This window comes from Apodemus sylvaticus, chromosome 18 (assembly GCF_947179515.1).
Source record: "Apodemus sylvaticus chromosome 18, mApoSyl1.1, whole genome shotgun sequence".
NCBI lineage: Eukaryota > Metazoa > Chordata > Mammalia > Rodentia > Muridae > Apodemus > Apodemus sylvaticus.
In genome coordinates, this window is record NC_067489.1 from 70,952,229 (window position 1) to 70,978,476 (window position 26,248).

The 26,248-nt window shown below is 58.1% G+C and overlaps 2 protein-coding genes across 8 annotated transcripts in view; one reads left to right on the forward strand and one right to left on the reverse strand.

The window, feature by feature from the left end:
- Window positions 1-17,657, forward strand: part of Crtc1 (CREB regulated transcription coactivator 1) — a 56,700-nt gene extending 39,043 nt beyond the window's left edge. The window contains exons 7-16 of one of the 7 annotated variants that reach the window (XR_007974099.1): window positions 573-613; window positions 695-739; window positions 926-1,134; window positions 6,654-6,787; window positions 7,476-7,778; window positions 8,262-8,363; window positions 11,587-11,673; window positions 12,054-12,234; window positions 13,026-13,105; window positions 13,420-13,505. Coding sequence is in view for 6 of the 7 variants with exons in the window: in XM_052162007.1 (XP_052017967.1) it covers window positions 573-613; window positions 695-739; window positions 926-1,134; window positions 6,654-6,787; window positions 7,476-7,778; window positions 8,262-8,363; window positions 11,587-11,673; window positions 12,054-12,234; window positions 13,420-13,631 (1,314 nt within the window). In the remaining variant the exon portion in view is untranslated. The other 6 variants (XM_052162009.1, XM_052162007.1, XM_052162010.1 and 3 more) reach the window with 6 other exon arrangements.
- A 256-nt stretch (window positions 17,658-17,913) lies between these two features.
- On the reverse strand, window positions 17,914-26,248 carry Comp (cartilage oligomeric matrix protein). The gene is made up of 19 exons (XM_052162585.1): window positions 26,168-26,248; window positions 25,868-25,953; window positions 25,399-25,450; window positions 24,858-25,027; window positions 23,961-24,098; window positions 23,717-23,791; window positions 23,478-23,636; window positions 23,291-23,395; window positions 23,100-23,207; window positions 22,599-22,758; window positions 21,196-21,314; window positions 20,979-21,031; window positions 20,714-20,895; window positions 20,337-20,515; window positions 20,181-20,229; window positions 19,568-19,764; window positions 18,553-18,725; window positions 18,157-18,296; window positions 17,914-18,081 (listed from the first exon to the last, which is right to left on the reverse strand). The coding sequence occupies exons 1-19, from the start codon at window positions 26,241-26,243 to the stop codon at window positions 18,035-18,037; spliced, it is 2,268 nt and encodes a 755-aa protein (XP_052018545.1). The 5' UTR covers window positions 26,244-26,248; the 3' UTR covers window positions 17,914-18,034.

The window sequence follows — 26,248 nt, forward strand, 5'->3', positions numbered from 1 at the left end:
TTTTTTTTAATTACATGAGTGTGTGTGCATGTATGCTCACACACGTGTGCACATTCAACCTGGCAAGTGTGTAGAGAAGGGAGGACCACTGGAGGAGTTGGTATCTCTCCTGCTGTGTGGGTCCAGAGACTCGAACTCAGACCATCAGCCAATGTGGCAAGCCCTTGTACTGGTTAAGCCATACTATTGCCCCAGAGAACTTGTCTAAATCCTCCTCAGCACAGTAGAACCCATAGCATAGCGAGTGTTTGCTCTGGGGATCTGTTCAAACCTGTGTGCCTGTGTTCCCTGCCGAGTGTGCTGGTCACAAGCCACCCCCTCTCAGGGACCCCAGGCAGCCAGGGCTCCCCAGTGTAGCAGCCTAGAGCTGGGCATGGGGCTGCGATGCATCCTAGATAGACCACACTCGTCTGGGCAAGAAGTGGGGAGGCCATCCTTACAGCCCCTGCCTCTGCCTGGCTCCGTGATGCCGTCTGATTGTCCTAGACGGGAAGGGAGAGACAGCATCGGGCCGGCACACAGGCAGACATGCCTACCACCTGGCACCTGCCATCTGCTCTGCTCTCTTTCAGGCGGGTTCCCGGCCCAAGTCATGTGAGGTCCCCGGAATCAAGTAAGTCAGCAGCCTCCCCCCGCTGCCCCCCCACTGCCCCCTTCCCCGGCCCTTTGCTCCTCAGAGCTCCTCTCTCCGCAGCCCTGCACCTGTGGGCCCAGTAGGCCGTGAGCACACCGCCAGAGGGTACCAGGAAGTCCTTGCCCCTGTTCCATTGTGGGGTCCCGTCGTGATTAGGGCCCACTAAAGGGTCTTCTTTGGGGTCCACTGAGCCCCTAGTCCATTCTGTCCCACTGCAGGTGTCCTGGGTTGGCGGGGCTGGCCTGCTAGTCACTGTCCCAGACCTTATGCCCTGTCCCCCATCTGTCCCAGCATCTTTCCATCTGCAGACCAGGAGAACACAACAGCCCTGATCCCTGCTACCCACAACACAGGGGGCTCCCTTCCTGACCTCACAAACATCCACTTCCCCTCCCCCCTCCCGACACCGCTGGACCCTGAGGAGCCTCCGTTCCCTGCTCTCAGCAGCTCCAGCAGCACCGGCAGCCTTGCACATCTGGGCGTTGGCGGCACAGGCCAGGGTAAGGCCCCCATGCTGTCCGCACCTGGAAGCACGCACTAGCGTGAGGGGTTGATGGGTCTGTGTCTAGGCGTGACGTGCCTGTCCTCAGGAATCAGGCTGTGGCATTAGGACTGTGCCCGGCAGCTCCAAGCTTCAGGGAACAGGAAGAGCCAGGACAGGGCCCTAACGGCTTCGCGCTGGGCACTTAGCTGGGCACTTAAGAAAATGGTTCAGATGTGTGGGTATTTTGCCCACATGTCTGACTGCACTACATGTGCACAGTACTTGCTAAGGCCAGAAGACGGTGCTGGATCCTTGGATTTGGAGTTACAGACAGTTGTGAGCAGCCGTGTGATCCTGTAGGAAGGCAGCCAGTGCTCCTAACCATCGGGCGTCTCTCCAGGCTCCCTCTGCTTTTCAAAAGCTCCTTTCTCCCCTTGGCCTGTTTCCTGGCAATGCCCAGTTCCTTGCCCATCCCACTGCTCCCAGTTTGAACCAACACTGCTTCTGGTTGCTGTGGTTGTCTTTACTTTCACCACCGTGCTCCTTAAAGGCTTCCCTGACAGCCCCCCCTGAGCCTGAGCTCCGCACATCCATCTTCTGCTCCTGCCCCACCCCATCCCCAGCCTCACCTCGCAGCTGCACTGCTTGCCCCAGGGCCTTTGCACAGCTGCCTGGGCACCGCCCTCTATCCTGCTCACTCACACTGCCCCAACCAGCACCTCCCGCTGTTCTTCAGCATCCCTTGTCCCTGATATGCCACAGCAAACCCCAAGCTGCTGGGGCTGAAGGCTCCAGCGTGGATTAGAGTGGGGGCAGGGGGACACGTGAAGGCTGCAGGATACAGGTCACATGGTTGGCTCTGTGTGGAGCTGCTCTCCAGATGTGGGACTAGTGGCTGGTAAGGAGTACTATGGCCCCTGAGGCAGGATTGATGTGGGGAGCTGAAACCAGGGTCCTCCGCTTGTCACTGCTGCCAGCCCGCGGGGGGAGGGGCGTGGAGGGTGGCAGACGGGAGGTGCCAGTGTGCCTGGGTGTTTCCTTTCCCGAGATGGAATACGAAGGTCGCTTGTCGCTGGGGCTAAAACCTGGGGCCTTGTGTCTGCTCAGGCGATGCTAAGGACAGACACGGGCACAGCCCCAGGTGCCCGGCCGGCGCCTTACCCACGAGCCGCACACTCCGCACTCCTTACCTAGACTTCCAGGTGGGCAGAGCCCAAACCCTGGTGTGAGGGTGTGCAGGCCTTTGAACCTACACAGCCTGGCATGTGCCCTCCAGTCCCGGCTGTGAGGTCCAGGGAGCCAGGGAGGGTCTCGGTGTGGAGAAGCAAGGGTCTAGGCCTGCGCACTGTTGCCAGATCCAAAGCCTTTCTCTTACCTGAGTCTCCCTGTGCCTCCTGCTTTGGGGCTCCACACCAGCTGCTGCCACTGCAGTGTAGACAAGCACAGGGAACCAGCTTATGTGACATTGTGACTGGCTCCCTAGGGTGGCCGGCCCTGAGGGATATGCACCGTGTGTGGGTTTAAGAGCTAGCCGTCCCTGCACACGGGCTTTATTTTCTGGGCACCTTTTAGATGAAGCCAGATGCTGGCCAGACCGAGTGTCTACCTCCCCACCCTAATGCCAGACCCTGGTAAGGGAGAGCAGCTAGGAGACCAAGCCCTGCTCCATGCACATTGCCTGAGGACACAGGGAGGTGACCCCGGGGTCCATGGCTGACTATACCCCAGAGGCCTTCAGGGCTGCACCACCAGGGCCTGTGTGCCAGAGCTAGGCCACTGCCACCTGGCCAGCCTGCCCCACCCTCCCCTGCCCAGACTTCCCCTCCAGCTGGCTCTGCTCCAAAGGTGATCCAGGCTGGGCAGAGAAAGCAGCCAGCAGGATACCCATGTGGCTTGCCTGCCCATCTGGCCCCTCTGGTGTGACGGTGCTTAGGTAAGGACTAAATGCCCTCCTGGGCATGGCTAGCAGACCAGGGCTAATATACCAGCTGGAAGTGTGAATCCTTTGGCCCACAGATATGTGTCTGTCTGTCTGTCTGCATGTGTGTATGCATGTATGTCTATCTGTTGGTCTGTATGTGTACACGCATGAGTGCATGTATGTCAGTCTGTGAGTGCATGTGTGTATGCGTGCTTATGCTTATTAACACGTTGAATCCATGTTTAAAAATCAAGCCAGGGGGCAAGGTATGATGAAGTATGCCAGGAGACAGGGCAGGTGGCTCTCTGTGAGTCCAACGACAGCCAGATCTATACGCTGAGACCCTGTACCAAGCCGCCAGCCAGCCTTGGAGATGTTGAAATGGCTCAGTGGGTAAAGGCGAGTGAACAGCCTTAAGACCTATGTTGAGGCCCCGGAGCACACACGGCACAGGGCAGAGAGCAGTGTTAGCATGCCCTCAGGCCTGCACACATGTCCCGGTGTGCCTGTGCCCGCCCGCCCACAGAGAGGTCCATCAGCCCGGGCAGACCAGAGCGATGGTTCAGCAGTTGAAAACCCGTCCTACTCTTCAGAGGAGCTGAGCTCGACCCGCAGCCACAGCAGGTGGCTTCCAGAGATGCTTCAGGACTTCACAGCCACCCGCATGCACATGCAAACGTCCCACACACAAACACAATTTTAAAAAAGATTTTGGAGTGGAAGGGTTGAGATGGGGTCCTATTATGAGGCTGTGGCTGTGCTAGATAGAGATCCACCTGCCTCAGCCTCTCGAGTGCTGGGACTAAAGGTTTGTACCACCATGCCAATTTTCTTCAAATTCAAGCAAAGCATCTATCATCCCAGCACTCAGGAGGCTGAGGCAAGAGGGTCACACTTAGTTCCAGGCCAGCTTAGGCTGTCTGGTGAAACTATCTCAGAAGGACAGAAAAAAGGAAAAGCCACCATCTTTTGTTCTACAGTAGGTCCTTCCTGGCCATTGCCCCACTCGCAACCCTGTGTGTGCAGGCAGTTTGTGTGCACGCCATGCGTGCCTAGAGCCTGCTGAAGCCAGAATGTCCCAGGTCCCTGTGAGAGCAGCAGGTGTCCCGGCCTCCCCAGCCTTCTCTCCAGCCCCCCTCACTTCTACTTCCCTTAGTTTTGTTTTGCTGGAGTCAGGGACTCATGTAGCCCAGGCTGGACTAGAACTTGCAGTGTAGTCAGGCAAGACCTTCGACTCCCAATCCTCCTGCCCCAGTCTCCAAGTGCAGAGTGACAGGGATGCATCACTCTGTGTGGTGAATGCAGCATTAGGGACTAGCCCAGAACCTTGTGCATTCTCAGTAAGCAGCTTACCGGTTGGGCTACAAGCGTCCTCTTAGCCCAGTCCCAACCTTCCACATCTACTTAAGACTTATCTTATGAGTGTCTGCCTGTCTGTGCACCACATGTGTGGCTGGTGCTCTTGGAGCTCAGAAGAAGCTATAGGGTCCCCTGGGGCTGGAGTGACAGGCATTGTGAGCCCATATGGATACTGGAATTACACCCAGGTTTTCTGCGAGAGCAGCAGTGCCCTTAACCAGCGAGTGCTCCATCTCTCCAGCCCCGGCATGCACTTCTTACAGAGTCCTACCTGGGCTGTGCATCCTCCCAGGGCCCTGCTCCAGATCTGATCAGGAAGTGTCTCAGCCCTGACACGCAGGAGAGAGCTGTCACTCAGAAGCAAGGCCATAGCTCCGAGTAGGACTCGCCTCTGAGTACTGCTGCCCAGATTTCTCCTGCCCAGGATTCTACTGACAGTCCCTCCGTAGTGGAACCTGTGCTGCCACTGCCACCAGTCACAGGGCTGGGGAGGGTCCGAGGGGAAGTGCAGGCTGTCCCACAGGTGCCTGCCACAGGCACAAAGGCCGCTTGCCCTGTCACCCCCGTAGGAGTGCTGGGTGTCTCCCACCCACCCACCGTCAGGAACAAGGTGGGCCAGGTGCCCAGGGCAGACAGGCCCGGAACTCCGGGTGAGTCAGGCAGCTCATCTGGCTTGATGGTGCCAAGTCGTCCCTGTGCTCCTGACTTCACCGAGGCCTCCGCTATTCATGTCTGATAGCCTCCAATGAGAAAGCAGTGTCCTCGTAATTGGGGGGGGGGGGTGCCAAATGCAGGTCCCTCAGGGCTCCCCTGTCATCAAAGGGGCCTGGTGCCTGCTTGGTTTGGTGCCCGGGATGAGGCAGCAGGCCCCCACTCTGCCCAGTGCCCTGCATCTCACACGGGCCCCTCATTGCCTCAGCGCTCAGGGATCAGATCCCTGGGGGCCCGGCGGGTACAGGCCTGTTACTCCGGGCAGGGCTAGGGCAGTGTGGTTTCAGTTCAAGCAAACTTGGAAGGAGGGTGCTGGGAGGGGGGCTTCATCATCCTGAGGATGCCAAAGAAGGATGTGGGTGAAGGGCACTAGGTCATCAAGAAATGCCTTGGCAGGAAAGAACAAGTTTGGTTAGCAAGTCAGGAGGGCCCTGGTGTTAGAGAAACCCTACCTCCCATAGGATAGAGTTGCCCAAGCCAAGACAGAGGGAGATGGGCCAAGATCTGTGCTGAGAAACAGGCTGGGCGATTGCTCTGACACCAGAGCCAGCCTGGGCTACTTAATGGGTTCCAGGCTAGCCCTGTATTGAATGATAGCAACAGCTTGGTAGCTTGACGCTCTGGCAATGCTTGTAGCTCAGTTGGTAGAGTGCTGCCTACCATGTACAAAGCCTTTGGGTTTGAGCCCTAGGAGAGCACTTGAGGGCTCGGGGCAGAGGAGAGGCAGGAGGGGAGGCTCAAGAGGTCAAGGTTATCCTCCATACACAGCCAGCTGGAGACAAGCATGAGCTACACAGGAACCTATCGCATCAGAACTGACAGAACTGTAAAGTGCCGGAGGTGCATCTGCTTAAGCTCAGTGCTTGGGAACAGCAAGGCAGAGATGTCTGTGAGGTTGAGGGAAGCCACGGCTACACAGAGAAATCCTGTCTAAAACAGTTAGTTAATTAAATAAATAAAAGGAGTTGGAGAGCTGGCAACTCCTTCAGAGCAGTTGTTACTCTTGCAGAGGACCCAGATAGAGTTCCCAGCAGCCGCATGGTGGCTCACCATGTTCCAGGGGAGGCAACGCCTTCGGTTTTCATCCAGTCACTAGGCACACACATGATGCACAGACATACATTCAGGCAAAACACTCTCATACAATATTTTACATATATATACATACATACACACACACACACACATATATATACACACACATATATATATACACGTGTGTGTGTGTGTGTGTGTGTGTGTGTGTGTGAGCGCACGTGCTCCATTAGTGAGGACTTTCCTTCTAAAGCCAGGAAATGCCATGATGGCTGGGTAGGGGTACACGCACTACCCCTGTCATCAGAGGAGCCCTGTTCATGATACCAAGATGGACGCTGATTGGTTACTTGGAAGCAGTGTTGATTGGCTGGGGCCGTGGGACCTGTCCTTCTTGGGCCACTAATGTCCCTCCTCAGAGCCCCATCCCAGGTTCTCCCACAGGCAGCCTTCTGTCCCAGGCTGGGCTGCCGTGTGGCCGCCTGTCCCAGCCCCCTTTTCCTTTGTAGGTGTGAACACCCCCAGCTCTTCCCCGCAGCACCGGCCAGCAGTCGTCAGCCCCCTGTCCCTGAGCACAGAGGCCAGGCGGCAGCAGGCCCAGCAGATGTCACCCACCCTCTCTCCGCTGTCACCCATCACTCAGGTACGAGGGCCAGGTGGGTGGGAACATGGGAATCTACCAGTCCCTCCCCTTCACCTGGCCTGGTCTTTTTTTTTTTAAACCAGTTTTATTTGTGTGTGTATTTATTTTTAATGTGTATATGTGTTCTTGACTGAATCTATGCTCACTGCGTGCATGCAGGTTCCCCTGGAACTGGAGTTAGAGGTGATTCAGAGCCCCCATGTGGGTGTGAGATCTGAACCCAGGTCCTCTGCAAAAGCAGCCAGCGCCCTTAACTCCCGAGCCATTCCAGCTCTTTGTTAGTGATCAACAAAAGTCTGAACAGAAGCTACACCAATCAGGGGCGCTTGCTTCATGGTGTTTCTGGCTTTGAGACAAGGCTCCTGAAACACTAAGCAGATGAAGGTGACCCTGGACTCACCATTCTTCCGTTCCCATGTCCCGTGTCACTGCTCCTGGCTAAACTAATGGTCTTGGAGTCGCCCAAGGGGCCATCAGCAGGCAGCGGAGTAACTAGACAGACACTCCCTCCATAGCTTAGACTGGCCCATACTGACAGTGACCTTCACCTGTGCTGCACCACAGGTGTACACCCCTGCCAGGCCCTGTGAGGTCTGCCCTCACCAGGTCGGGGCCAGACCCACGAGGCCCCCCATGCTCCCACTGGCGCCACAGCCCGGCGCCTCTTGCTCACCCTTGTCTTCTGCAGGCCGTGGCCATGGATGCCCTGTCTTTGGAGCAGCAGCTGCCCTATGCCTTCTTTACCCAAGCGGGCTCCCAGCAGCCGCCCCCCCAGCCCCAGCCGCCGCCTCCACCTCCGCCGGTGTCCCAGCAGCAGCCACCGCCCCCACAGGTGTCTGTGGGCCTCCCCCAGGGTGGCCCGCTGCTGCCCAGTGCCAGCCTAGCTCGGGGGCCCCAGCTGCCGCCACTCTCAGTCACCGTGCCGTCCACTCTCCCCCAGTCCCCTACAGAGAGCCCAGGCCAGCCGCCAATGGGGATCGATGCCACCTCGGTAAGCCTGGGGGGTCCCTGGGCCCTCAGTGTGTGTGTGTGTGTGTGTGTGTGTGTGTTCGTGAGTGGACGTGTGTTCATGAGTGGACTGTGTATGAGTGGTGGTCATGAGTGGGGTTGTGCGGGTGAGTGCAAGTGCGTGTGTGTTCACGTGCTGTGCTTTCAGGAGTGCGCGGGTCACAGTCTGGATAGCCAGATGTGTCGGGGGTATGCAGGCGCATCCGGAAGGCGCAGTGCCTGACGCCATCTGCTCTTCATAGGCCCAGGCATGGGCAGGAGTGCTTGCCATGGGCTCCAGGTGGGCCCTGCAGCCCCCTGTGTGCACGTGCCCTGAGAAGCCGGGTTTACAGTCACATCTCCACCCCAGATTCTCACAAGCCACGGACTACCTGTGTGGCATCCATTGTTGAGGGTCCAGGCATTGGGCCAAGGTCTGTTGGGCCAGTGCAGGAGTCAGTAAGGCATGAACCGTCTGTCATCACAGGCACCGGCTCTGCAGTACCGCACAAGTGCAGGGTCGCCTGCCACCCAGTCTCCCACCTCTCCAGTCTCCAACCAAGGTTTCTCCCCCGGAAGTTCCCCACAGGTAAGGCCCCCTCCCCTGGCCCTATGCCACTTTGTGTGTCCCATGTGCCCAGTGCTCCCCAGTGCTGTTCTCCACTCCATGCCATCGTGTATCCCATGTGCGCAGTGCTCCCCAGTGCTGTCCTCCACTCCATGCCATCGTGTATCCCATGTGCGCAGTGCTCCCCAGTGCTGTCCTCCACTCCAGGCCATCGTGTATCCCATGTGCGTAGTGCTCCCCAGTGCTGTGCTCCACTCCCTGCCATCTGTCCTCCAGCAGCCCAGGGTCGTGCCCCCACCAGGCAGGCTCAGAGGTTCTCAGGACAGCACAACAGCCCAGGGCATGCACTCTGAAGCCCCAGGGCCCATGGAGGTTAAGGCGGAGCCTCTCTGGGGCATAGCTGGCGTAGCCGGTTGCTCTGCCTCCATGCCTGGTCCCTGAGTCTGTTGTCAGTGTCACAGTAGACAGTCTGTAACCTCATTTGACTGACTGTGGCCTTGGTTTTATTTGGGTTTTGGTTTGAGACAGGGTCATATTTTTTAACAAAATTTCAATTGTTCGATTTTACCAATGAAGACTCGGGAGCCAGAAGCTGGGGTGAAGGCAGAGGAGCCCGGCTGAGCCTCCTCCAGTGTCCCGGAAGCCAAGCCTCTCTCCCACGCCTTCTAGAAAGAAACCAACCCTTCAGCCTGGGTATCCCTCCCTCCCTCCTACTTCCTGTAGCTCTCTCTGTCCATCCTCCTGACCCCCGTTTTACTCTCTGGTTTTGTCTTTCTGTGCTTTTTTTTTTTAATTAATTTTTTAATTTTAATTATATGAATACGCTGTAACTGACTTCACACACAGCATTATAGATGGTTGTGAGCCACCATGTGGTTGCTGGATTTGAACTTGGGACCTCTAGAGGAGCGGTCAGTGCTTGTAACTGCTGAGACACGGCTCCGGCCCCTGTAGTTCTTTTCTTACTAATCCTATCTATGGTTGACTTCATTTAATCTTGTTTACAATATTCAAGCAGAAAGTTGTTGGATTACAGGTGTGTGGCAATACTGAGCCGCACCACAATTAAAAATAGGTTTTTCCAGTAAATAGCACACTCTCAGGGTTCACAGTGTGATCAGATATCCTGCAACAGGGTCTTATGTACCCCAGGCAATCCCCTGCTTCACTGTGTAGCCCGAGTAGCCTCACACTCTGAATCCTCCTGCCTCAGCCTCCCCAGTGTGAGGGTGACAGCTATATGCCAGCCTACCAGCCCACGCCCCAATTTTCTGCTGACCTGGTGCAGTTGTGCACCAGACCCCAGACGCCCTCACCAGGCCAGGCCTCTGAGCTCTGTTTTGGTCCAGCTCAGCCTAAACAAGTTTCCTTCACTTGTCCTTGTAGTCTGACTCCCTGCCCTGCACATTGCATACTGAGCTGAGGTGACGCAGTCACATCGGAACTGTCAGGACCTCACCGTCCTGGGGTCACCCCACCCTAAAATGTCACCAGGCAGACAGACTTGGGGTATATTAGCCTTTGTCGTTCCCCAGGCCTGAAACTATCTCAACACCAGTACAGGGGCAGTAGGTTCCTGCCAGGCTAAAGCCAGCAGGAGCACCAGGAAGGAGCACCAGGCAGGAGCACCAGGAAGGAGCACCAGGCAGGAGCACCAGGAAGGAGCACCAGGAAGGAGTACCAGGCAGGAGCACTAGGAAGGAGTACCAGGCAGGAACACTAGGAAGGAGCACCAGGCAGGGACACTAGACAGGAGTACTAAGAAGGAGCACCAGGCAGGAGCACCAGGAAGGAGCACCAGGAAGGAGCACCAGGCTGCCTTGCTTTTGGGGAACAGATATGAGGTCCCCCATGGTGACTGTCCATCCACCTGCTCCATCATCTGCTGTCAGCGCCTCTCAGTCCAGTCACACTAAGCTCTTGGGCTCCAGGGACACAGAGGCAGGTAGGCAGAGTAGGAGTCCACAGTTCATGGCACGCTTCTCTGGAAACTCATGGGGTGATCTTTGTCCTAGCCGGGGCAGGCGGCTCATCCCATCTAATTCTCTGTGTGTCTCTGTGTGTCTCTGTGTGTCTTTGGTATGGAAAGCAGGGTGTCCTGCTGGCCAGGACAACACTAGTGACCCGGTGGGAAGCTGCAGAGTTGCCAGGGCGTGAGCATATCTGGCTTCCTGTTGGGTTTCCTTAGACATCCTTTGGGCGTCGGCCGTGTGCTCTCCCACGCATGGCGTACTGTCCACGTGCCGTCGTGTCTGTCCAGCCAGGTCTGTACCTCAGCAGGTTAAGGCCCCACCCGAGTTGCTTCCTTCAAGGACAGCCTCACGAGGCTCTGGGACAGAATCAGTCACCGTGTCAGAAGCCCTGTCCCCAGCCATTGATGAGACCTTTAGCTGTTGGTGAGGCTGTGGGGCCTTACAGTAGCAGGTTTGATGGAGCCAAGTCTGCCACCTCCCCGGGGCCAGACAGTGAGTGAGCTGGAGGCCAAGGACACGCCCGACTGGCCAGGCGCTTACACTGCACAGCACTCGGGGCACCTGGGACCTGACTGTGAGAGACACACTTCTGTTAGAGCTGGGACTGTTAGGTGGCCATGAATTCGCTACATTCGTGGCCATCTGTCCCCCATGTCCATGTCCGAGCCAGCTCCAGGCATAGCCTTGATGCAGCCTGCAGCAGCTCCTCTCTTGCTTTCTCAGGGCTAGCCTTAGCTAATGAGCAAGTGTGATAGGATTTCGACCCCACAGAGCCTGGCCGGCAGCCCCAGGCAGTGGCTTGTCCCCTGCTGTGTCCTGTGCACTGTACTGTCTAGAGAGTGTGTCCTATGTCCTGTCTCCATGTTTCCTCAAGAACATTCTACTCCCCAAATAGGGCGTGCACATACTGACTGGCACTCCAGTCCGCAGCGTCAAGATTAGCCAGCACCTCACCCGCAGTCCCTGCTCCCTAGGACGTGGTATTTCCTAGATGTAGGCTCTAGGGGGGTAGGTGGGACAGTGCTTTGGGGAGAATCAGAGGCCCTTGGGAAGTGGGTATGGGAAGAAACAATCCTCCTAGTCAGGGCACTGCCCTGAGCACTCCAAGATAAATGTCTGTGATCTCCACCCTGCGGAGTCCCCAGGGGTCCTTATCCCTTCTGCCTGGGCTGTGGGAGGCACTGACTCCAGGAACCCCAGCACAGGCCTCCTGCCCCACGGCCTCCTGGGCCTCAGGCTACAACCACAGCAGGCTTCTCTTCTGTCCGCAGCACACGTCCACCCTGGGCAGCGTGTTTGGGGATGCGTACTATGAGCAGCAGATGACAGCCAGGCAGGCCAATGCTCTGTCCCGCCAGGTGAGCGGGTGCCCAGGCCTCACTGCTCTACCCACCCGCATCCTGCTGTCGGGCTGTGGAAGCAAAGGGCCTGGAAGGATGACTTGACCACACCCCCTATTTGACCACACCCCTACTTGACCACACCCCTTGACCCCTGTACATCCTGCAGAGTGGAGTTCAAGGTCACGGGGAGAAAGGGCAGGCCTCAGGCGCCATGCTGTGGCATGGTGGGCCGCGGATGGAGAACCGGGGAGGATTTGGTGGTGGCCTGGAGTTTCATTTGCCATCCATCACCCATCTGCCATCTTGCCAGCGAGGCTGTGGGTGTGAGGAGCAGCCTCAGGGGTGGGAGGAGCCATAGCCATCCGTCCTCACCATCTTGTGGTTTCCCTTCGTAGCTAGAGCAGTTCAACATGGTGGAGAGCGCCATCAGCTCCAGCAGCCTGTACAACCCGGGCTCCACACTCAACTACGCCCAGGCTGCCATGATGGGTCTGAGCGGGAGCCACGGGGCCCTACAGGACCCGCAGCAGCTCGGCTACACAGGCCACGGCGGAATCCCCAACATCATCCTCACGGGTGAGGCCTGGGGTGGCGGGGCATGAAAAGCCAGACAAGGGGATTGGGCTGAGGCTAGCCTCCTCCACAGGATGGGGAGCAGAAGCCCAGGTGGACCCTGAGTCCCGCTGCAAACAAAATACAGGTTCTAGCCCTCAGGGTCTCCTCATGCTGGACTCTGTCTGCACCCAGTGCATCCTCTCACACCGCACTGTCAGCCCCCGCTGTCCCAGCACACGGCCCTGCTGCCCACCCCACAGCTCCCTCCTCACTCACGGTCCCCCTGCCACCCAGCTGTCTCTGCAGTGTGCTCTGCCTTGGCCTCGGACAGCTGCGCCCCTCTCCCTCCTTGCCTCACGGGGATCCAGTTCCCCTTTATATCCTCTGTCCTCTCCTCTCCGTCAGCCAGGGACGCTCAGCACGCACTGGGGCCCTCTGTTTAGGATCAAGCTGGTCACTCCGTCACTTGCTGGCAGGGCCCAGAACCTGCATCCCCAAGGGACAGGCCTTCCTTCCTGCAGAGAGCCAGGCCCCAGTCCATCTACCCCAGAACCCAGCTTCCCTAATGTCTGCCCACCCCAAGTCCCCCATAACCGTCTCCCTTTATCTTATAAGCCCTGAAAAGGAATGCTTTCAGTGTAGTCTAGGTCTGTTGGGGACAGTGTCACTCCCCTCCTGTGGGCACTGCGGCACACCCAGGGCAGAACACGTCCTCAGGATCCCTGTGGCTTTTAGGGCGGCCTCTGTGCTTAGAACCTTATCTAATCTAATAGACCCGTCCACCTAGACGGATGACTGAGTCTCATTTCTAGGCCTGGGCACCTGCCAGGCACCTCCCTGACAGTATGACCCGCCTGCGCACCTCAGACCCGAGTCAGGGCGTGTCCTGCAGGTAGGTCACTGCCATCTGCTCCCAAGCACGTGGTTTTGCAGGTGTCTGGTCTCTGTCCCTTGGGGCTGGAACCAGCTCATGCTCTGCAGACTGCTGAGCCACATGTACGTCCCTGGCTCTGCCTGCCCAGTGCCAGTGTCTACCCCATCATAGTGCACAGGACACCCTATATATTCTGATGTTCCCTGCAGAACAATCCCTGGGGCGAGCTGCCCCCTTCACCCCCTGCTTTTCACACTGGCGGGAGGTAAATGGCCCAGTGTCTGCTTCCCTGGAGCCAAGGCTGAGCCTTATCATTTGTCCCCACCCGACAGTGACAGGAGAGTCACCGCCGAGCCTCTCTAAGGAACTGAGCAGCACACTGGCAGGGGTCGGTGACATCAGCTTTGATTCGGACCACCAGTTTCCACTGGACGAGCTGAAGATTGATCCTCTGACCCTAGACGGACTTCATATGTTGAATGACCCTGACATGGTCTTAGCCGACCCAGCCACCGAGGACACCTTCCGAATGGACCGCCTGTGAGTGGCTGTGCCCGCCACCTGCTGCTGGTCAGTCTCCAACGGCGCTGCCCCAAACCTGGGGACAGCAATGCTGTCCCCTTTGCCAACGGCCAAGCTTGTGGTTCTGAGCTTGCAATGCTGCCCAGCGCCCCCTGCCAGCCGCCACCCCGGTTGGTCACCTCCTACGATGCCTGGCGTGAGGCCGTTGTGTACTAGGCTGGCTATCTGTCTGTCCATCCACCCACCTGGGGCCAGGCTGATCGCCGAGGGAGGCTATGAGTGGCTGGCCCCCGGACATTCCCCAGGCTCGCTCCTTCGCCCCTCACTCAGGATGTGAGAGCCCTCATCGGTGGCCACTTCCAGGACACCCAAAGTGTCACTCCCTCCCAGATGTGCCGCGAGAGGAGGGCGGGCGAGGCGGGGAGCACCCCAGAGGCTGAGGTGCGCCATCCAGTCGACTGTTTTCAGCTGTCACTGCCTTCCTCCATCCCTGTGCCCCCCACCGCCATCCCCAGCCATGGTCGGGTCATTCCTGCCCTCTGTGCCCAGGGCAGAGCGAAGGGCAGACCTGGGCCAGAATAAACACTGTTCGGATGGCTGCCTTTCATATTCCTGAGCGCTCTCGGAGCCTGGCAAGCGTCCTGTGGCCGAACGTGGTCTGGACAGAGCCCACTAGAAGCAGCCGTGCCCCTCCTTGGCCCCCTCTCACCACCCTTGCCTCCTGCTGGGCGGTGGTGAGCATGGTGCAGGGACGGAAGGTCACGGGCCACCTGTGCATCCTCCTCCCATGGCCAGTCCCTACTGCTACTTAGGATGTGGGGCTCGAGCGGCAGCAGCCCTGGTGGGCTCTGCTTTTCCTGCAGTTTCTGTTGGCATTTGGTAGCTGACCCTCCAGACTTGCCTGGCAGCATGTGTTAACTAACCCCCAGTCCCTCCTTGACCTTTTTAAAAAGTTAACTGGAACACTAGCCTGAAGCACTCGCAAGCTGGGGCACCTGCTGCTCGCGCACACCCGGGCTCCCCGGCGGGCGCTTAGCCTCAGCTCCAGAGAGCTGCTGGGCGAGCAGCGTGCGCTGGATGCAAGGTCCTGGTGGCGGCGTGTGTCTGCAAGAACCGCAGGACAGATTGTGGGAACAGACCTTGACTTTGATTGGGGCCTCTTCCCTCTGAGGGTCTCTAAGGCGCCTGCCCGGCCTTAGCAGGTGGCTGACACCTGCTGGCGTCTCTAGGCTAAGATTCCTTGTGATAAGTGGAGGCTGTGGGCCTGGCTTGTCTTTTCTGGGCCACTTTTGGCTGCAAGCTCTGATCCCACCACCCCAAGGCATAGCTTGACATGTCCCCTGCCTCTGCCCCATAGCCGCTGCCTGGGCTTGGCCATTTCTCTGTGGTGTTACCACTGCCCGTGCCGGGGTTGGGAAGCACACGAGCCGTGTGCGTCTTTCCCCAAGCAGCGAGGTGGCTGCCTGCCTGAGAAAGCTGCTGCCCTTGCGTCACCATCCCCTCCCCTGGACTGGAGGAGGCAGCTTTGGTTTGTCCAGTTCACCTGTCCAGGTCTCAGGCCTTTCTATCACCATGGTGCGGGCTTGAGGAGAATAATGGGAACATTATTATTATTATTATTACTATTGTTATTAAACATGCATGGTGGCACACACTTGTCACCCCAGCACTGGAGGATATCAAAGCCAGCCTGAGCTCCATGAGACCCTGTCTTAAAAAACCAAAAGAGAAAGTACACGTGAAAGGGGTGTGAGTCTCTTCAAATTGTAGAAGTCTGAACAAACGGCTTTAACAAGGCAGAGAGGCTGATGTAGTTCCCACGCAAAGGTCTGCTTCCCTGGAACCAGTCACTGGCCTTGCAAGTTCTCCGTGAGCCAGGGCAGGACCGACCCGGCCCATGGCCCTCCTAAGCTGGCGGCCCGGCTTTCAGTGCCCTGCAGCCAAGAGTGCATGTAGCTGTGTTACTGTGACTAGTTCATTGCCAAGTTCTGTGATGAGGTGCTATGCCCCTGCCTCAGCACCCCAGGCAGCTGTGAGCATCTCATGAGCCCTCTTGCCCAGCCAGGGGCCAGCACTCGGGGGCATGCATGTTCCGGAAGGGTTCGCCCTCCCCTCCCCTGGGCCTAACTGCTGTCAGGGGGACTCCTGGGAGGCATCTTTGTTTTCTAGATGTCCAATAATACCCCTGTATTGCCAAGACATCCCAAGATGATAGCTCAGGGCTGTGGGGACCTCAGCTGGTGACATGCATATACTGTGACCTGTTGAGCTGTGCTGGGAGCAGCCCCCTTGCAGCGTGTACATAGACCCTCTGCCCACAGCCGTGGCTCACTCTCAGGACAGGCTTAGACACCCAGGCCTGGCCTTTCTCCCGCCACCTTATCTATGTGTCTCCGCCTTCAGCCAAGTCCCTCAGCCAGGTGGCTGTCCAACTCACTTCCCTGAATCAGAAACAAGACTGTGGCATCTTGATAACACTATGCCCAGCTGCCTCAGTTTACCTTACCCTTTCAAGGCTTCTGGGGCAGTAGTTATCTACCCAAAGCCCCCCCACAGAACAACAGTACAGCTGGACCTAGCCCCTCTCTGTTCTAACAAAGAAGTGGCTTGTCCCCTCGACCCAAGGCCCTGTCATGTCCTCTGCAGTGCTGCTCTGTGAAATCTGTTGGTACTTAGCCCGGCCGGCAGCTCTTTGGAGAGGACTCTTAGACAGGGGAGCCCCCTAGCGAGACCCATATGCTACTGCACACCACACAAGGACAGCTGACAACTGTCACACAGGGCCTGAGGGGACCAGCAGACTGGTCAGGACAAGAGTGGGCAAAAGGCACAGGGGTGGCAACCCTGCACCCATGTCGGCTGCCGTTCTCCTCACAGTGGGCTGAGAGCTGCTTCATCTCTTTCTGAGTTTTCTGATTTTGCAAAGAAGATTCAGCCCAGGCTGCGAGGGCTGCTGCTCTCAGGGTCTTGATGGAGTTGTGTGCACAGGCATGGGGCTGTATAGTTGATGGAGTCGTGTGCACAGGCCCATGGGGCTGTATAGTTGATGGAGTCGTGTGCACAGGCCCATGGGGCTGTATAGTTGATGGAGTTGTGTGCACAGGCTGTATAGTTGATGGAGTTGTGTGCACAGGCTGTATAGTTGTGCCCTACTTCTGGCTGTTGTCCCTCAAGAGCCGTCCAGGAGAGGGCACCGTGGTGCGGTCTACCCCATGTGGCCTGCCTCCAGTGTGGTGGTGTGGCCCTTTTTACACCCCTTCCACCTCTGGCTCCCAGGGGACCCTCTTCCTTCAGGGATCTAGTGGGTGATTTGGAGACCCTGATTTCTGTCTCAGGCATGGCTCTCAGAGTGGTACAAGTGTGTGCCACCCATTGGCCATAGCCACATCTCCTTGTCAAGGCAGAAGATGGAGGGACTTGTGTCCTCTCGAGCCTGGGTGCTGGGGTACTCCCAAGGCCATGGGGTGCCCCGAACCTCAGTTTTCCTCTTTCTCAACCCTGCTGGGCTCAGGGACCCAACCTCCTGGGCAGGGTGAGGGCAGCCGCAGAGCCCACGGTGGCACCAGCTACCCCTGCACTCAGCCTTCCCTGGGCTAGGGTCCATCACATGGTACGGTCTTGCCCTGTCTCTTGGGCTCTAGAATTTCAGGGTGACCCAGGCCTAGCCTAATCCAACCCAGCAGTTCTGATCACAGGGGGCACGAGGACAGACAGGGTGTGGCCTTAAAGCCAGAGGCCAGGCTCTGTTTCTCAGGCCCCGTCTCACCCCTTAGTTGGAAACAGGATGCCATGGGCTGGGCAGCCCCTTTGATATATGCAAATGGATGATCCCACATTCCCCTCCCCGTGCCCAGGCTGGCCCTGCCCCCCGCATGCGCACTCCGCTGCGGAAGTCTGTGGACCGTGCACACGGCCACCGCAGTTGGGGGTCAGGTTGCTCAGGGCACGCACGGCCGCCCGCCCGCCCGCCCCACCTTCTGGCGCAGAGGCTTCTTTGTATGTTTGCGCCCTTTGTAATGAAATGTAATAAAAACCCAAGGTTTTCGTCTGGGCCTCTTCCTCTTTCTCCACTCTCCTGCCCGGTTACCTCATCCGGTGGGTGAGCCACACACAGGTCTGTGCCCCTTCCACACCTCCCGCTCGGGCATTCAGTGACTGGGGTTCCTCAAACTGTGAGGCACCCATCTGGTCATACCGTAGGATATTCCAGGGGTGTCACCTCTTGTGGTGACTTGCATGCCCCTGACTCTCTCAGTGACTAGAATACCAGTCCTAGCAGCAACCAAAGCCAGCCAGTCCCCCACATACAAACTTTATTTGTCTTTTCCTCCCCAGGCCAGACACCCCTTCAGAGGGACGCCAGACTCCCAGACACCCGTAGCCTATGCCACCACAGTCCGTGGGGCAGCGGGGCCCCAGGTGGCCCTAGGCCCTCCTCAGCCGGTGACTGTCATAGTCCTCAGGGATCGTATCTGCAAATTGAAAAGCAACAGGTTGAGAGAGGTTTCCGGAGCCTTTTGGGTCCAGCCCGCTGGCCTCCAACTCACCATTGCAACGGTAGCGCAGGTTAGCCCAGATGATGTTCTCTTGGGAGAAGCAGAAGACACCCAGTCGGCCACCACGCATGGCTGTGTCCAACACCACGTTGCTGTCAGCTACTAGCTCAGGACCCTCATAGAACCGCACCCTGTGAGGTGAGGTCGGACCATTGAGGTGGGGTTCCCCGCTTGCCACCCCCTTCATCTCTGGTTCCCACTCAAGATAAGGACTGGTGTTGGGGACCCTGCCTCAGTTTCCCTCTGGGAGAATGTGTCAGGTTCCCTGTACCTAGGAGGTACTGGGGTCCCGGCTTCTCCGCGTGAGTTCATGACGCACTGTAAATGGGGCCCGTTTCTCTAGGACACTAGCAAAGCACAGCAGAGCAGCGGCCAGGCTGGCCCCACCTGATGTAGCCAACTTGCGGCCGGTGCTGCAGGAACCAGCGGTAGGATGTCTTATCCTTCCAGCCCACGTTGCGAGGGTCCTTCCACAGCAGCCGCACCTGGGATGCTGTGTCCCCCGTGTGCCACAGCGCATTTCGGAGCTGTTCCCCAGGACCTGTAGAGGACTTGACGGCCTGTCACAGGCAGGAGAGGAAAGGATCAGAGCCCTGTCTAGTAGAGCAGGTGGGAGTTATGGCGGTGGAGTATAGAGAGGGGCCTCGCCGGAGGAAAGGGCAAGTGGGGGCTCTTGGCTGGGCCACTGTGGGGTGGAGCCAGGAGTCTGTGTGTATCTGGAAATACAGGGGTACCTTAGGGGGTCCAGAGGGTCTGGGTCCTTACAAGCTGGGGTCTGCAGACCTGGGGACCTGTTATGAGGTGTCTGCCGGAGGATCTGAGGATCTAGTCCCGATCTTTGGGCTCTGTGACAGGCTTGGGAGCCCAAAGGGACATGTGGTGATCCCAAGGGGTATTTTTTCCTTTTTTTTTTTTTTTTGAGACAGGGTCTGTCTTCAATTTTTCTCTCTGAGTATGCACGTTTCTGAATGTGTGTGGGTACATGCCCATGGAAGCGAAGGGCAGAAGCTGTGGGAGACGGGAGACATCCTTAGCCGTTTTCCTACCTTGCTTCCCAGTGTGGCTAGCTGCCTAGTGAGCTTGCCCTAGGGACCCTGTCTCTACCTTTCAAGGCTAGAATTACAGGGGGGTCACCATCCAGACCCAGCGCCTATGTGGAGTTCAGGGGCCCAACGCTCCAGAGAAGGTATTCATGGGCCTGTGGGAGGATTTAACCCCGTGGTGATGGTGGTGGCTGCAGGTGGGAGGGTGACGGCCGGGCACCAGTGACAGAGAATGAGGAGTGGTGACATCTTGAGGGCTGTGGGACAATGCTGGAGAGCTATGAAGGTTTTGGGGGTGAAGGCTGAAGAATATAGTGTGTGTAGGCACAGGGCCCCGGAGGGCACAGCCCAGTCCGCACCTTGAGCTGAATCCCTGGCTCAGCCACCGCCCGGAAGGGATTGGCCTGCCAGTACGTCTGCTCCATCTGCTTCCACATGACTACGTAGAAACTCGAGCTGTCTTGGTAACCGAAGATGAAGCCAGCGTAGTCATCGTCCGTGGCGGTGTTTACGTGGAACGTGCCCTCGAAGTCCACGCCGTTGAAGGCCGTGTAACCTGTGGAGGGGAGAGAGGAAGGGCGCCTCCAGACACTTGCTCTGGACCCCTGAGTCAGGCCCTGCCCCTCCAAACAAGACCTGCTGCCCCAGACAAGGCTACATATCATTGGCCACATCCTCAAACACTTCCAATCCCTAGCTCTCAGGGGTTACACCTCCCACAGCCTCGCCCCAAAGGCTCCCCCCACCCAGCCCTTCCCAGATCCTGACCAACCAGCCCCATATCCATCCCCTCATGGTCTACGACCCACCTATGACCACTCCCACAACCTGCCTTTTGTAATAACTGCTTCACACTACTCTTCCCAGGATTAAACTGACAGGTCCTGCCCTGTAGCCAAGCCCTCTTTGGTCACGCCCCATAGCCTCGCCCCGCCCCTCCCCATGGCCTCGCCCCGCCCCGCCCCGCCTCACCCACAGCCAGGCCAGGGTCACTGTTCATGGTCTGAACGATCTCCATTCCCTAGCGAAGTCAGAAAGAACAAGGGCCTCAGGCCAGCGCCGAGCGGTGGAGGTCTTGCTGAGGCGGCACCTGGGCTCCCCTAGACGCCACCCCAGCCCTAGCCGCACCTGATTGAGCACCACCCAGTTGGGATCGATCTGTGCATCACCCTCGGGGTCCAGCACAACCGTCTGGAAGGCCCTGAAGTCCGTGAGGGTGACCTCGGCGTTCTCGGGACACACATCGATCTTGTCGATCACCTTGTCAGCATCGAAGTCGCCCTGACACGCGTCACCCACGCCATCCCCTGAAAGAAGGCAGGACACAAGCCGTGGCTGTGGGCTCAGCTCAGGCCCCTCCCAACAGCTTATGCTAACTGCTGGCCACGCCCACACCAGGCACCTCTGCCTCCTCACACCAGCTGCTGGCCACACCCACACCTGTTACTGGCCAAGTCCACACCGGATACCACACCAGCTAATCACCACGCTCACACCATCCTTACGGTCATTGTCCTCTTGGCCGGGGTTAGGCACCAAGCGGCAGTTGTCCCGGCTGTCAGGAACTCCGTCATTGTCGTCATCGTCATCACAGGCATCGCCCTGGCCATCATGGTCTGAGTCCTGCTGGGCGCTGTTGGGCACTGTGGGGCAGTTGTCCCGGGAGTCCTGATGTCCGTCCCCGTCCCTGGAGTGTGGAGATGGGAAGATGAGACCCTGGAAGGCGGTGTCACGCAGCGTCCCACTGCTGCCTTCCCAAGGGCTCCTTACTGGTCTTGGTCGCTATCACAGGCATCGCCCACAAAGTCGTGGTCCACATCCCTCTGGAACGGGGTCAAGGGTCACAGTCAGGGATACGAATTCAGAAGCCATCCCTACCCCAACTCCACTGCCAGGTCCTTCCCACCCCAAGAACCCCCACCATCAGAATGCCCTTGACAGGATCCATCATTCCCCCAAACTAAAGCTCACATAGAAAGAGGCCCACCTGGTCCGGGTTGTCTTTCTGGGGACAATTGTCACAGGCATCCCCAACACCATCACCATCACTGTCACTCTGGTCAACGTTGGCCACCCGGGGACAGTTGTCAGCTACATTTCGTATTCCTGAGATAAATCAGAGATAAATCAGATAAATCCTGAGAATAGGGCCAGGCTAGGATGGCACCATCCCAACAGAGACCAAGGCTAGGACAGAGCCCTGCTCCATGTGGTCATAAGGAGTCGATGGCCAAGGTCTGAGTTTCTGGGGCCTGGGTGGTGAGAGAGACCCCACTCTTGCAATGCAGGTTGCCCTCTGACCTCCATGTGTGTGTCACAGCACTCATGTATACACATGCACACACAGCTGCGTGTATACAGAATAGATAAACTAAAGCATTAAAAAGTTGGGCATGGCCAGGCAGTGGTGGCGCACGCCTTTAATCCCAGCACTTGGGAGGCAGAGGCAGGCGGATTTCTGAGTTCGAGACCAGCCTGGTGTACAGAGTGAGTTCCAGGACAGCCAGGGCTATACAGAGAAACCCTGTCTCGAAAAACAAAAAAACAAAACAAAAAGCTGGGCATGTTGGCACTCTGGAGGCAGAGGCAGGTGGATCACTGTGAGTTCAAGGCCAGCTTGGTCTACAGTGAGTTCTAGGACAGACTGAACTACATACTGAGACAGACCCTATCTTGGAAAAAAATCAAATAAAACAAGATTTAAAAAATGAAAGTGAGGCATAGTGGCACACACTTTTAATCCCAGCACCCAGGAGGCAGAGACAGTCAGATCTCTGTGCGTTTGAACCCGGCTTGGTCTGAATAGTGAGTTCCAGGACAGCCAGGGCTATGCAGAGAGACCCTGTCTCAGAAACAATAACAACAACAATTAATGTCAAATAAAAAGGACCAAGGGCTGGAGCGATGGCTCGGCGGTTAAGAGCACTGACAGTTCTTCCAGAGGTCCTGAGTTCAATTCCCAGCAACCACATGGTGGCTCACAACCATCCGTAAAAGGATCTGATGCCCCCTTCTGGTGTCTGAAGACAGAGACAGCAACAGTGTACTCACATACATTTTAAAAAAGAACAACAACAACAAAAAAAAAAAAAAAAAAAAGGATGGCCAAGCAGGACATGGTTGTGTACAGCTGTCATCCCAATACTCAGCAGGGGAAGGCAGGAGACCAGGAGTTCAAGACCATCCCCTGGTGCGCATCATGAAGCCCACAGGGGATGGGACACTGGACACCTCATGTCCCAACCCTCTTCGCTCCCAGAGCTAGCTGGCTTGGCGTTCCCCTCTGCCTGACTTTGGCTCCACCAGGGCACGCTAGGCCACTCAGTTCCAAGCCTTGCAGGCACCTCCACTGAGAGATGGGTCCCCCCTTCACTCTCCAGTCATGCTCACGGTCGCCATCTATGTCGTCATCGCAGGCATCACCCCGGCCATCCTGGTCTGTATCTTTCTGGTCATCATTCTTCTGGGACCTGCAGTTGTCACAGGCATCTCCCCACTTGTCGCTGTCCGAGTTGCGCTGGTCTGGGTTTCGAACCAGCGGGCAATTGTCCTAGAAGGCAGGACAATCAGAAGGCAAAGTCAGCATGGGACAGAGGTCACGTCCCAGTTGCCTGGCGGGGGAGTAGGAAAAGCCTTAGTTCAGTCTTCCCAGAGCCTACACGGTGTTAAGAGAGAACCTGCAAGGAGCCTTTACACCTCCCCACTCTGTCACACTCGCGAGCACACACGCGCGTGCACATACACACAAATAAATAAGTACATTTAAAACCACTTTTCAGACCAGCCCACCTCCAGGAAGGTCTGGTCCCTCCACCAGAAGCGAGATAACTAGCAAGACCGTGGAGGTCCCGCTGCCACCAAGCCCCGCCCACGGACCCTACACAGCCTTACCTGCTCGTTAGGGACGCCATCCCCGTCCGCATCCGGGTCACAAGCATCTCCGATGCCGTCCCGGTCCACGTCCTCCTGCCCCGAATTGGGCACCGTCACGCAGTTGTCCTGGGGAGCGGGAAACGGGGTTGAGGCGCCTGTCTATCTGGCTCACCACACCCTCCCGGTCACGCCCTCCCGGTCACGCCCACCTTGCGACACTGGCGCTCTGAGCAGCGAAGCTTCTCGTCCGGAAAACCGTCTAGGTCCGTGTCACGGCCGCACAGGAGCCCGTTGCCGGCCCAGCCGACCTTACACTGCACAGGGGAGTCGGTGGAAATGTTCACGCACGCCCGAGACCCAGGACCCCTCTTCCACGACCTATGCTCCTGCACTCACCACGCAAGACCTCGAGCCGTCGCGCTCCACGACGCAGTCTGCTTTCTCATGGCACGGGCTGGGTGACCCATCGGGGCAGAAGTGCTGCCCACGCCGCTGGCAGCCTGACGTCTGGTCGCCCACGAAACCCGGCTGGCAGGGGCCGCACTGAAAGGAGCCCTGTGCGCAGGCGCGGACCGTCAGCGGGTCACCCCCTCCGGCCTTGATGGGGTCAACCTCACCATCCCTGACTTCCTTACCCGGGTGTTGATGCACACGGAGTTGGGAACGCAATTGTGCTGCCCGGTCTCACACTCATTAATATCCGTGCAAACCTGAGGGACGGAGACCACGGGCAGACAACACACGTTTCACATGGGCCGCGTCTCTTTGCAACCTGCCCCCGATCCCCACTGCAAGAACGTTCTTGTTGCAACGAGTTTTCTGGACAAAATGCCTTTCATTCCCTTCTGCCATAAATGTAGGGTCCTCTGCTTCCCTTACTTGTTTGTTGGTCTTGGCGAAGGCCAGTCCCACGCCCTCGTGGGTGGATCCGCTGAACCCAGGGGGACAGGCTTCGCAGTGAAAGCCAGGGCTGGTATTGACGCACCGCACGCGGGGGAAACAGGGGTGAGCGTTGCACTGTGAGGAAGGCACACGCAGCATTAGAGGCCGCAAGCTGGACCGCGAGTACCGCACCTTGGGGCTTCCCGGATGTGGACTGGGGCTTGTTTGGTTGGAGATCCTGTTATGCAGGATTTCACTGCATAACTCTGCCTGCTCTGGCACACACCATGTATACCAAGCTGGCCTCGAACTCAGAGAGATTGGCATGCCTCTGCGTTCCAGGGCGCTTAAGGGCCATCAGCCAGCTCTTGAAGTAGGATGCCACACGGGATAGATAACCCGAGGGTCGCTGACGACTTTGCCTTCATGGGCATGGAGTTGTGACCTCTTAGGGGTGAGGAAATTAACTTGGGAGACGGGCATCCCCAGCCGAGGGAGGAAGTGGCCGCCTGGGCGTGCAGGCAAGGCGGTGGCGCCGATCGCCCCGTCGGGGAGGACGACTCTCCAAAGCAGACACGTGGTCCGGGAGAGGAAGCCCCAGTGCTGAGGACGGTTGGAGAGCGACACCCCCGGTGCCCAAGGCGTCGTTGGGGTGGGCGTCGGTAGGGGTAAAAAGAGTGGTCAGAGTGTGCGTCTGAGATAGTGATGGATTGGGTCTGGGTGGGGCCCCCCTGGTAGACGTGAGGTCTTCTGGGTTGGAGCCCCGGGCTGCGAGGGGCTGATCCGGGAGAATACCCTCAGTGAATGAGGGGGACGTCGTCCGGATGGAGGGAATTTGTGATGGGGTCGGCCCGGGTAAGGACAGGACGGCGGGGGTGTGGGGAGCCCGCGCACCTCATTAACGTCGGTGCAGTGCGAGCCGTTGCCGGTGTAGCCAGGAGGGCAGGGGCCGCAGCGCGCGCCGGTAGCTGTCTCCGAGCAGACGACGCCGGGGAAGCAGGAGCCGGGTGCGCAAAGCGGCACTGGCCGCACGCTCAGGCCCGGGTTGCGGGCGAGCTGCATTCCTGCGGACCAGCAGAAGTTAGGCCACGCCCGGAAGAGGAGCCATTCTGGGCCACGCCCAGAGGAGGTGTCTGTCCGGCCCCGCCCACAAGATGAGCTTGACCCGCCCAGGGTGGGACCACGCCCCTGGGGGGGGCCTCTGTTTAGCCCACGTTAGAACTGGGCAGGTCCGCGCGTGCGCCCTGCTGCTGTGCGGTCCTCCTGCTCGCCTTGTCTCTGGGCTTCGCGCATCTCCCGGGCCTTCTCTCCGGCGTCGAGTCCGCTCCGTCGCCGTCTGCTTTCGCCCGCGCCAGCTTCCTTCCCCAGTCCTTTTCCTCCTTTTCTCTCGGTGCTCCCACCCTCCCTCCGGCCCCTGGGTCCCGGCTGTGCTCACCGCAAGCATCACATTCCATCACCGTATTCTTCAGGAAGGTGATCTCCTTGACCTGCCGGGCAGGAAGTCAGCGGGACCCCTTCCCATGCACCTCCTCGCGGTTCCCTCCTCCTCCCACGACCCCCTTCATGAGAAGCCCGGTGCCCAAACCATCCTCTTCACATCGCCTTTGTACAAACCGGTTCCGGAGCCCCGTCTCCCTGTCTCTGACTCCGTGCATCCAGTCCCCGCATCCTGTTTCCATCCGCTCTGTTCCGCGCCCAGTCCTACCTAGGCTCTCTTCCCTGCTGTTTTTGAGCCGTTTTCTTCTCTGTCCTTTTCTGTCCCTTTGTCCCCCTCTTGTCACTGCGCTGTGTCCCCCGCACCTGTTCTGACCCCGTGCTGTCTCTCTTTCTCTGCTATTCTCAGGACCCTCTGTGTGCCCCTTTCCCTGTTCTGTCTCCACGCTGCTGTCTGTCTGTTTCCTTACCTGCTGTCGCAACAACTCTCTCACGTCTTGCAGCGCCGCATTGGTCTCCTGAAGTTCTCGCAGCATCTGTGGGGCCAGGTCTCCACCTGCGTTCACCAGGGCCAGTGATGGGCGACCCAACCACTCCATCACCCCTCCCTCCACCTCCGGGGCCGTCCAAGCTCCACCCGCCGCTTCATTTTCCAGGAACCCCGGACGTTCCTGGAGAGTGAACCCCAAGCTCCGCGGAGCGGGAATCATGAGCATGGGGGGAACTGAGGTGCCTCCTGTCCACCCTTGTCCCCCACTAAGCGGCTTTACCCAGCGGGATCTGGCCCTGGCCGGTCGCCCGCAGGGCAGCCAGGGCGAGCACTAGTAGGCAGGCAGTGGGGCCCATGGCGG

Bases quoted from the DNA above. Each gene is read 5' to 3' on its own strand.
- Comp (XM_052162585.1), bottom strand. From the start codon at position 26,243: ATGGGCCCCACTGCCTGCCTACTAGTGCTCGCCCTGGCTGCCCTGCGG. The intron at 25,954-26,167 runs GTAAAGCCGCTT...TGGTGAACGCAG, and splicing joins CCAGGGCCAGATCCCGCTGG to GTGGAGACCTGGCCCCACAG. The intron at 25,451-25,867 runs GTAAGGAAACAG...CCTGCCCGGCAG, and splicing joins GAGAGTTGTTGCGACAGCAG to GTCAAGGAGATCACCTTCCT.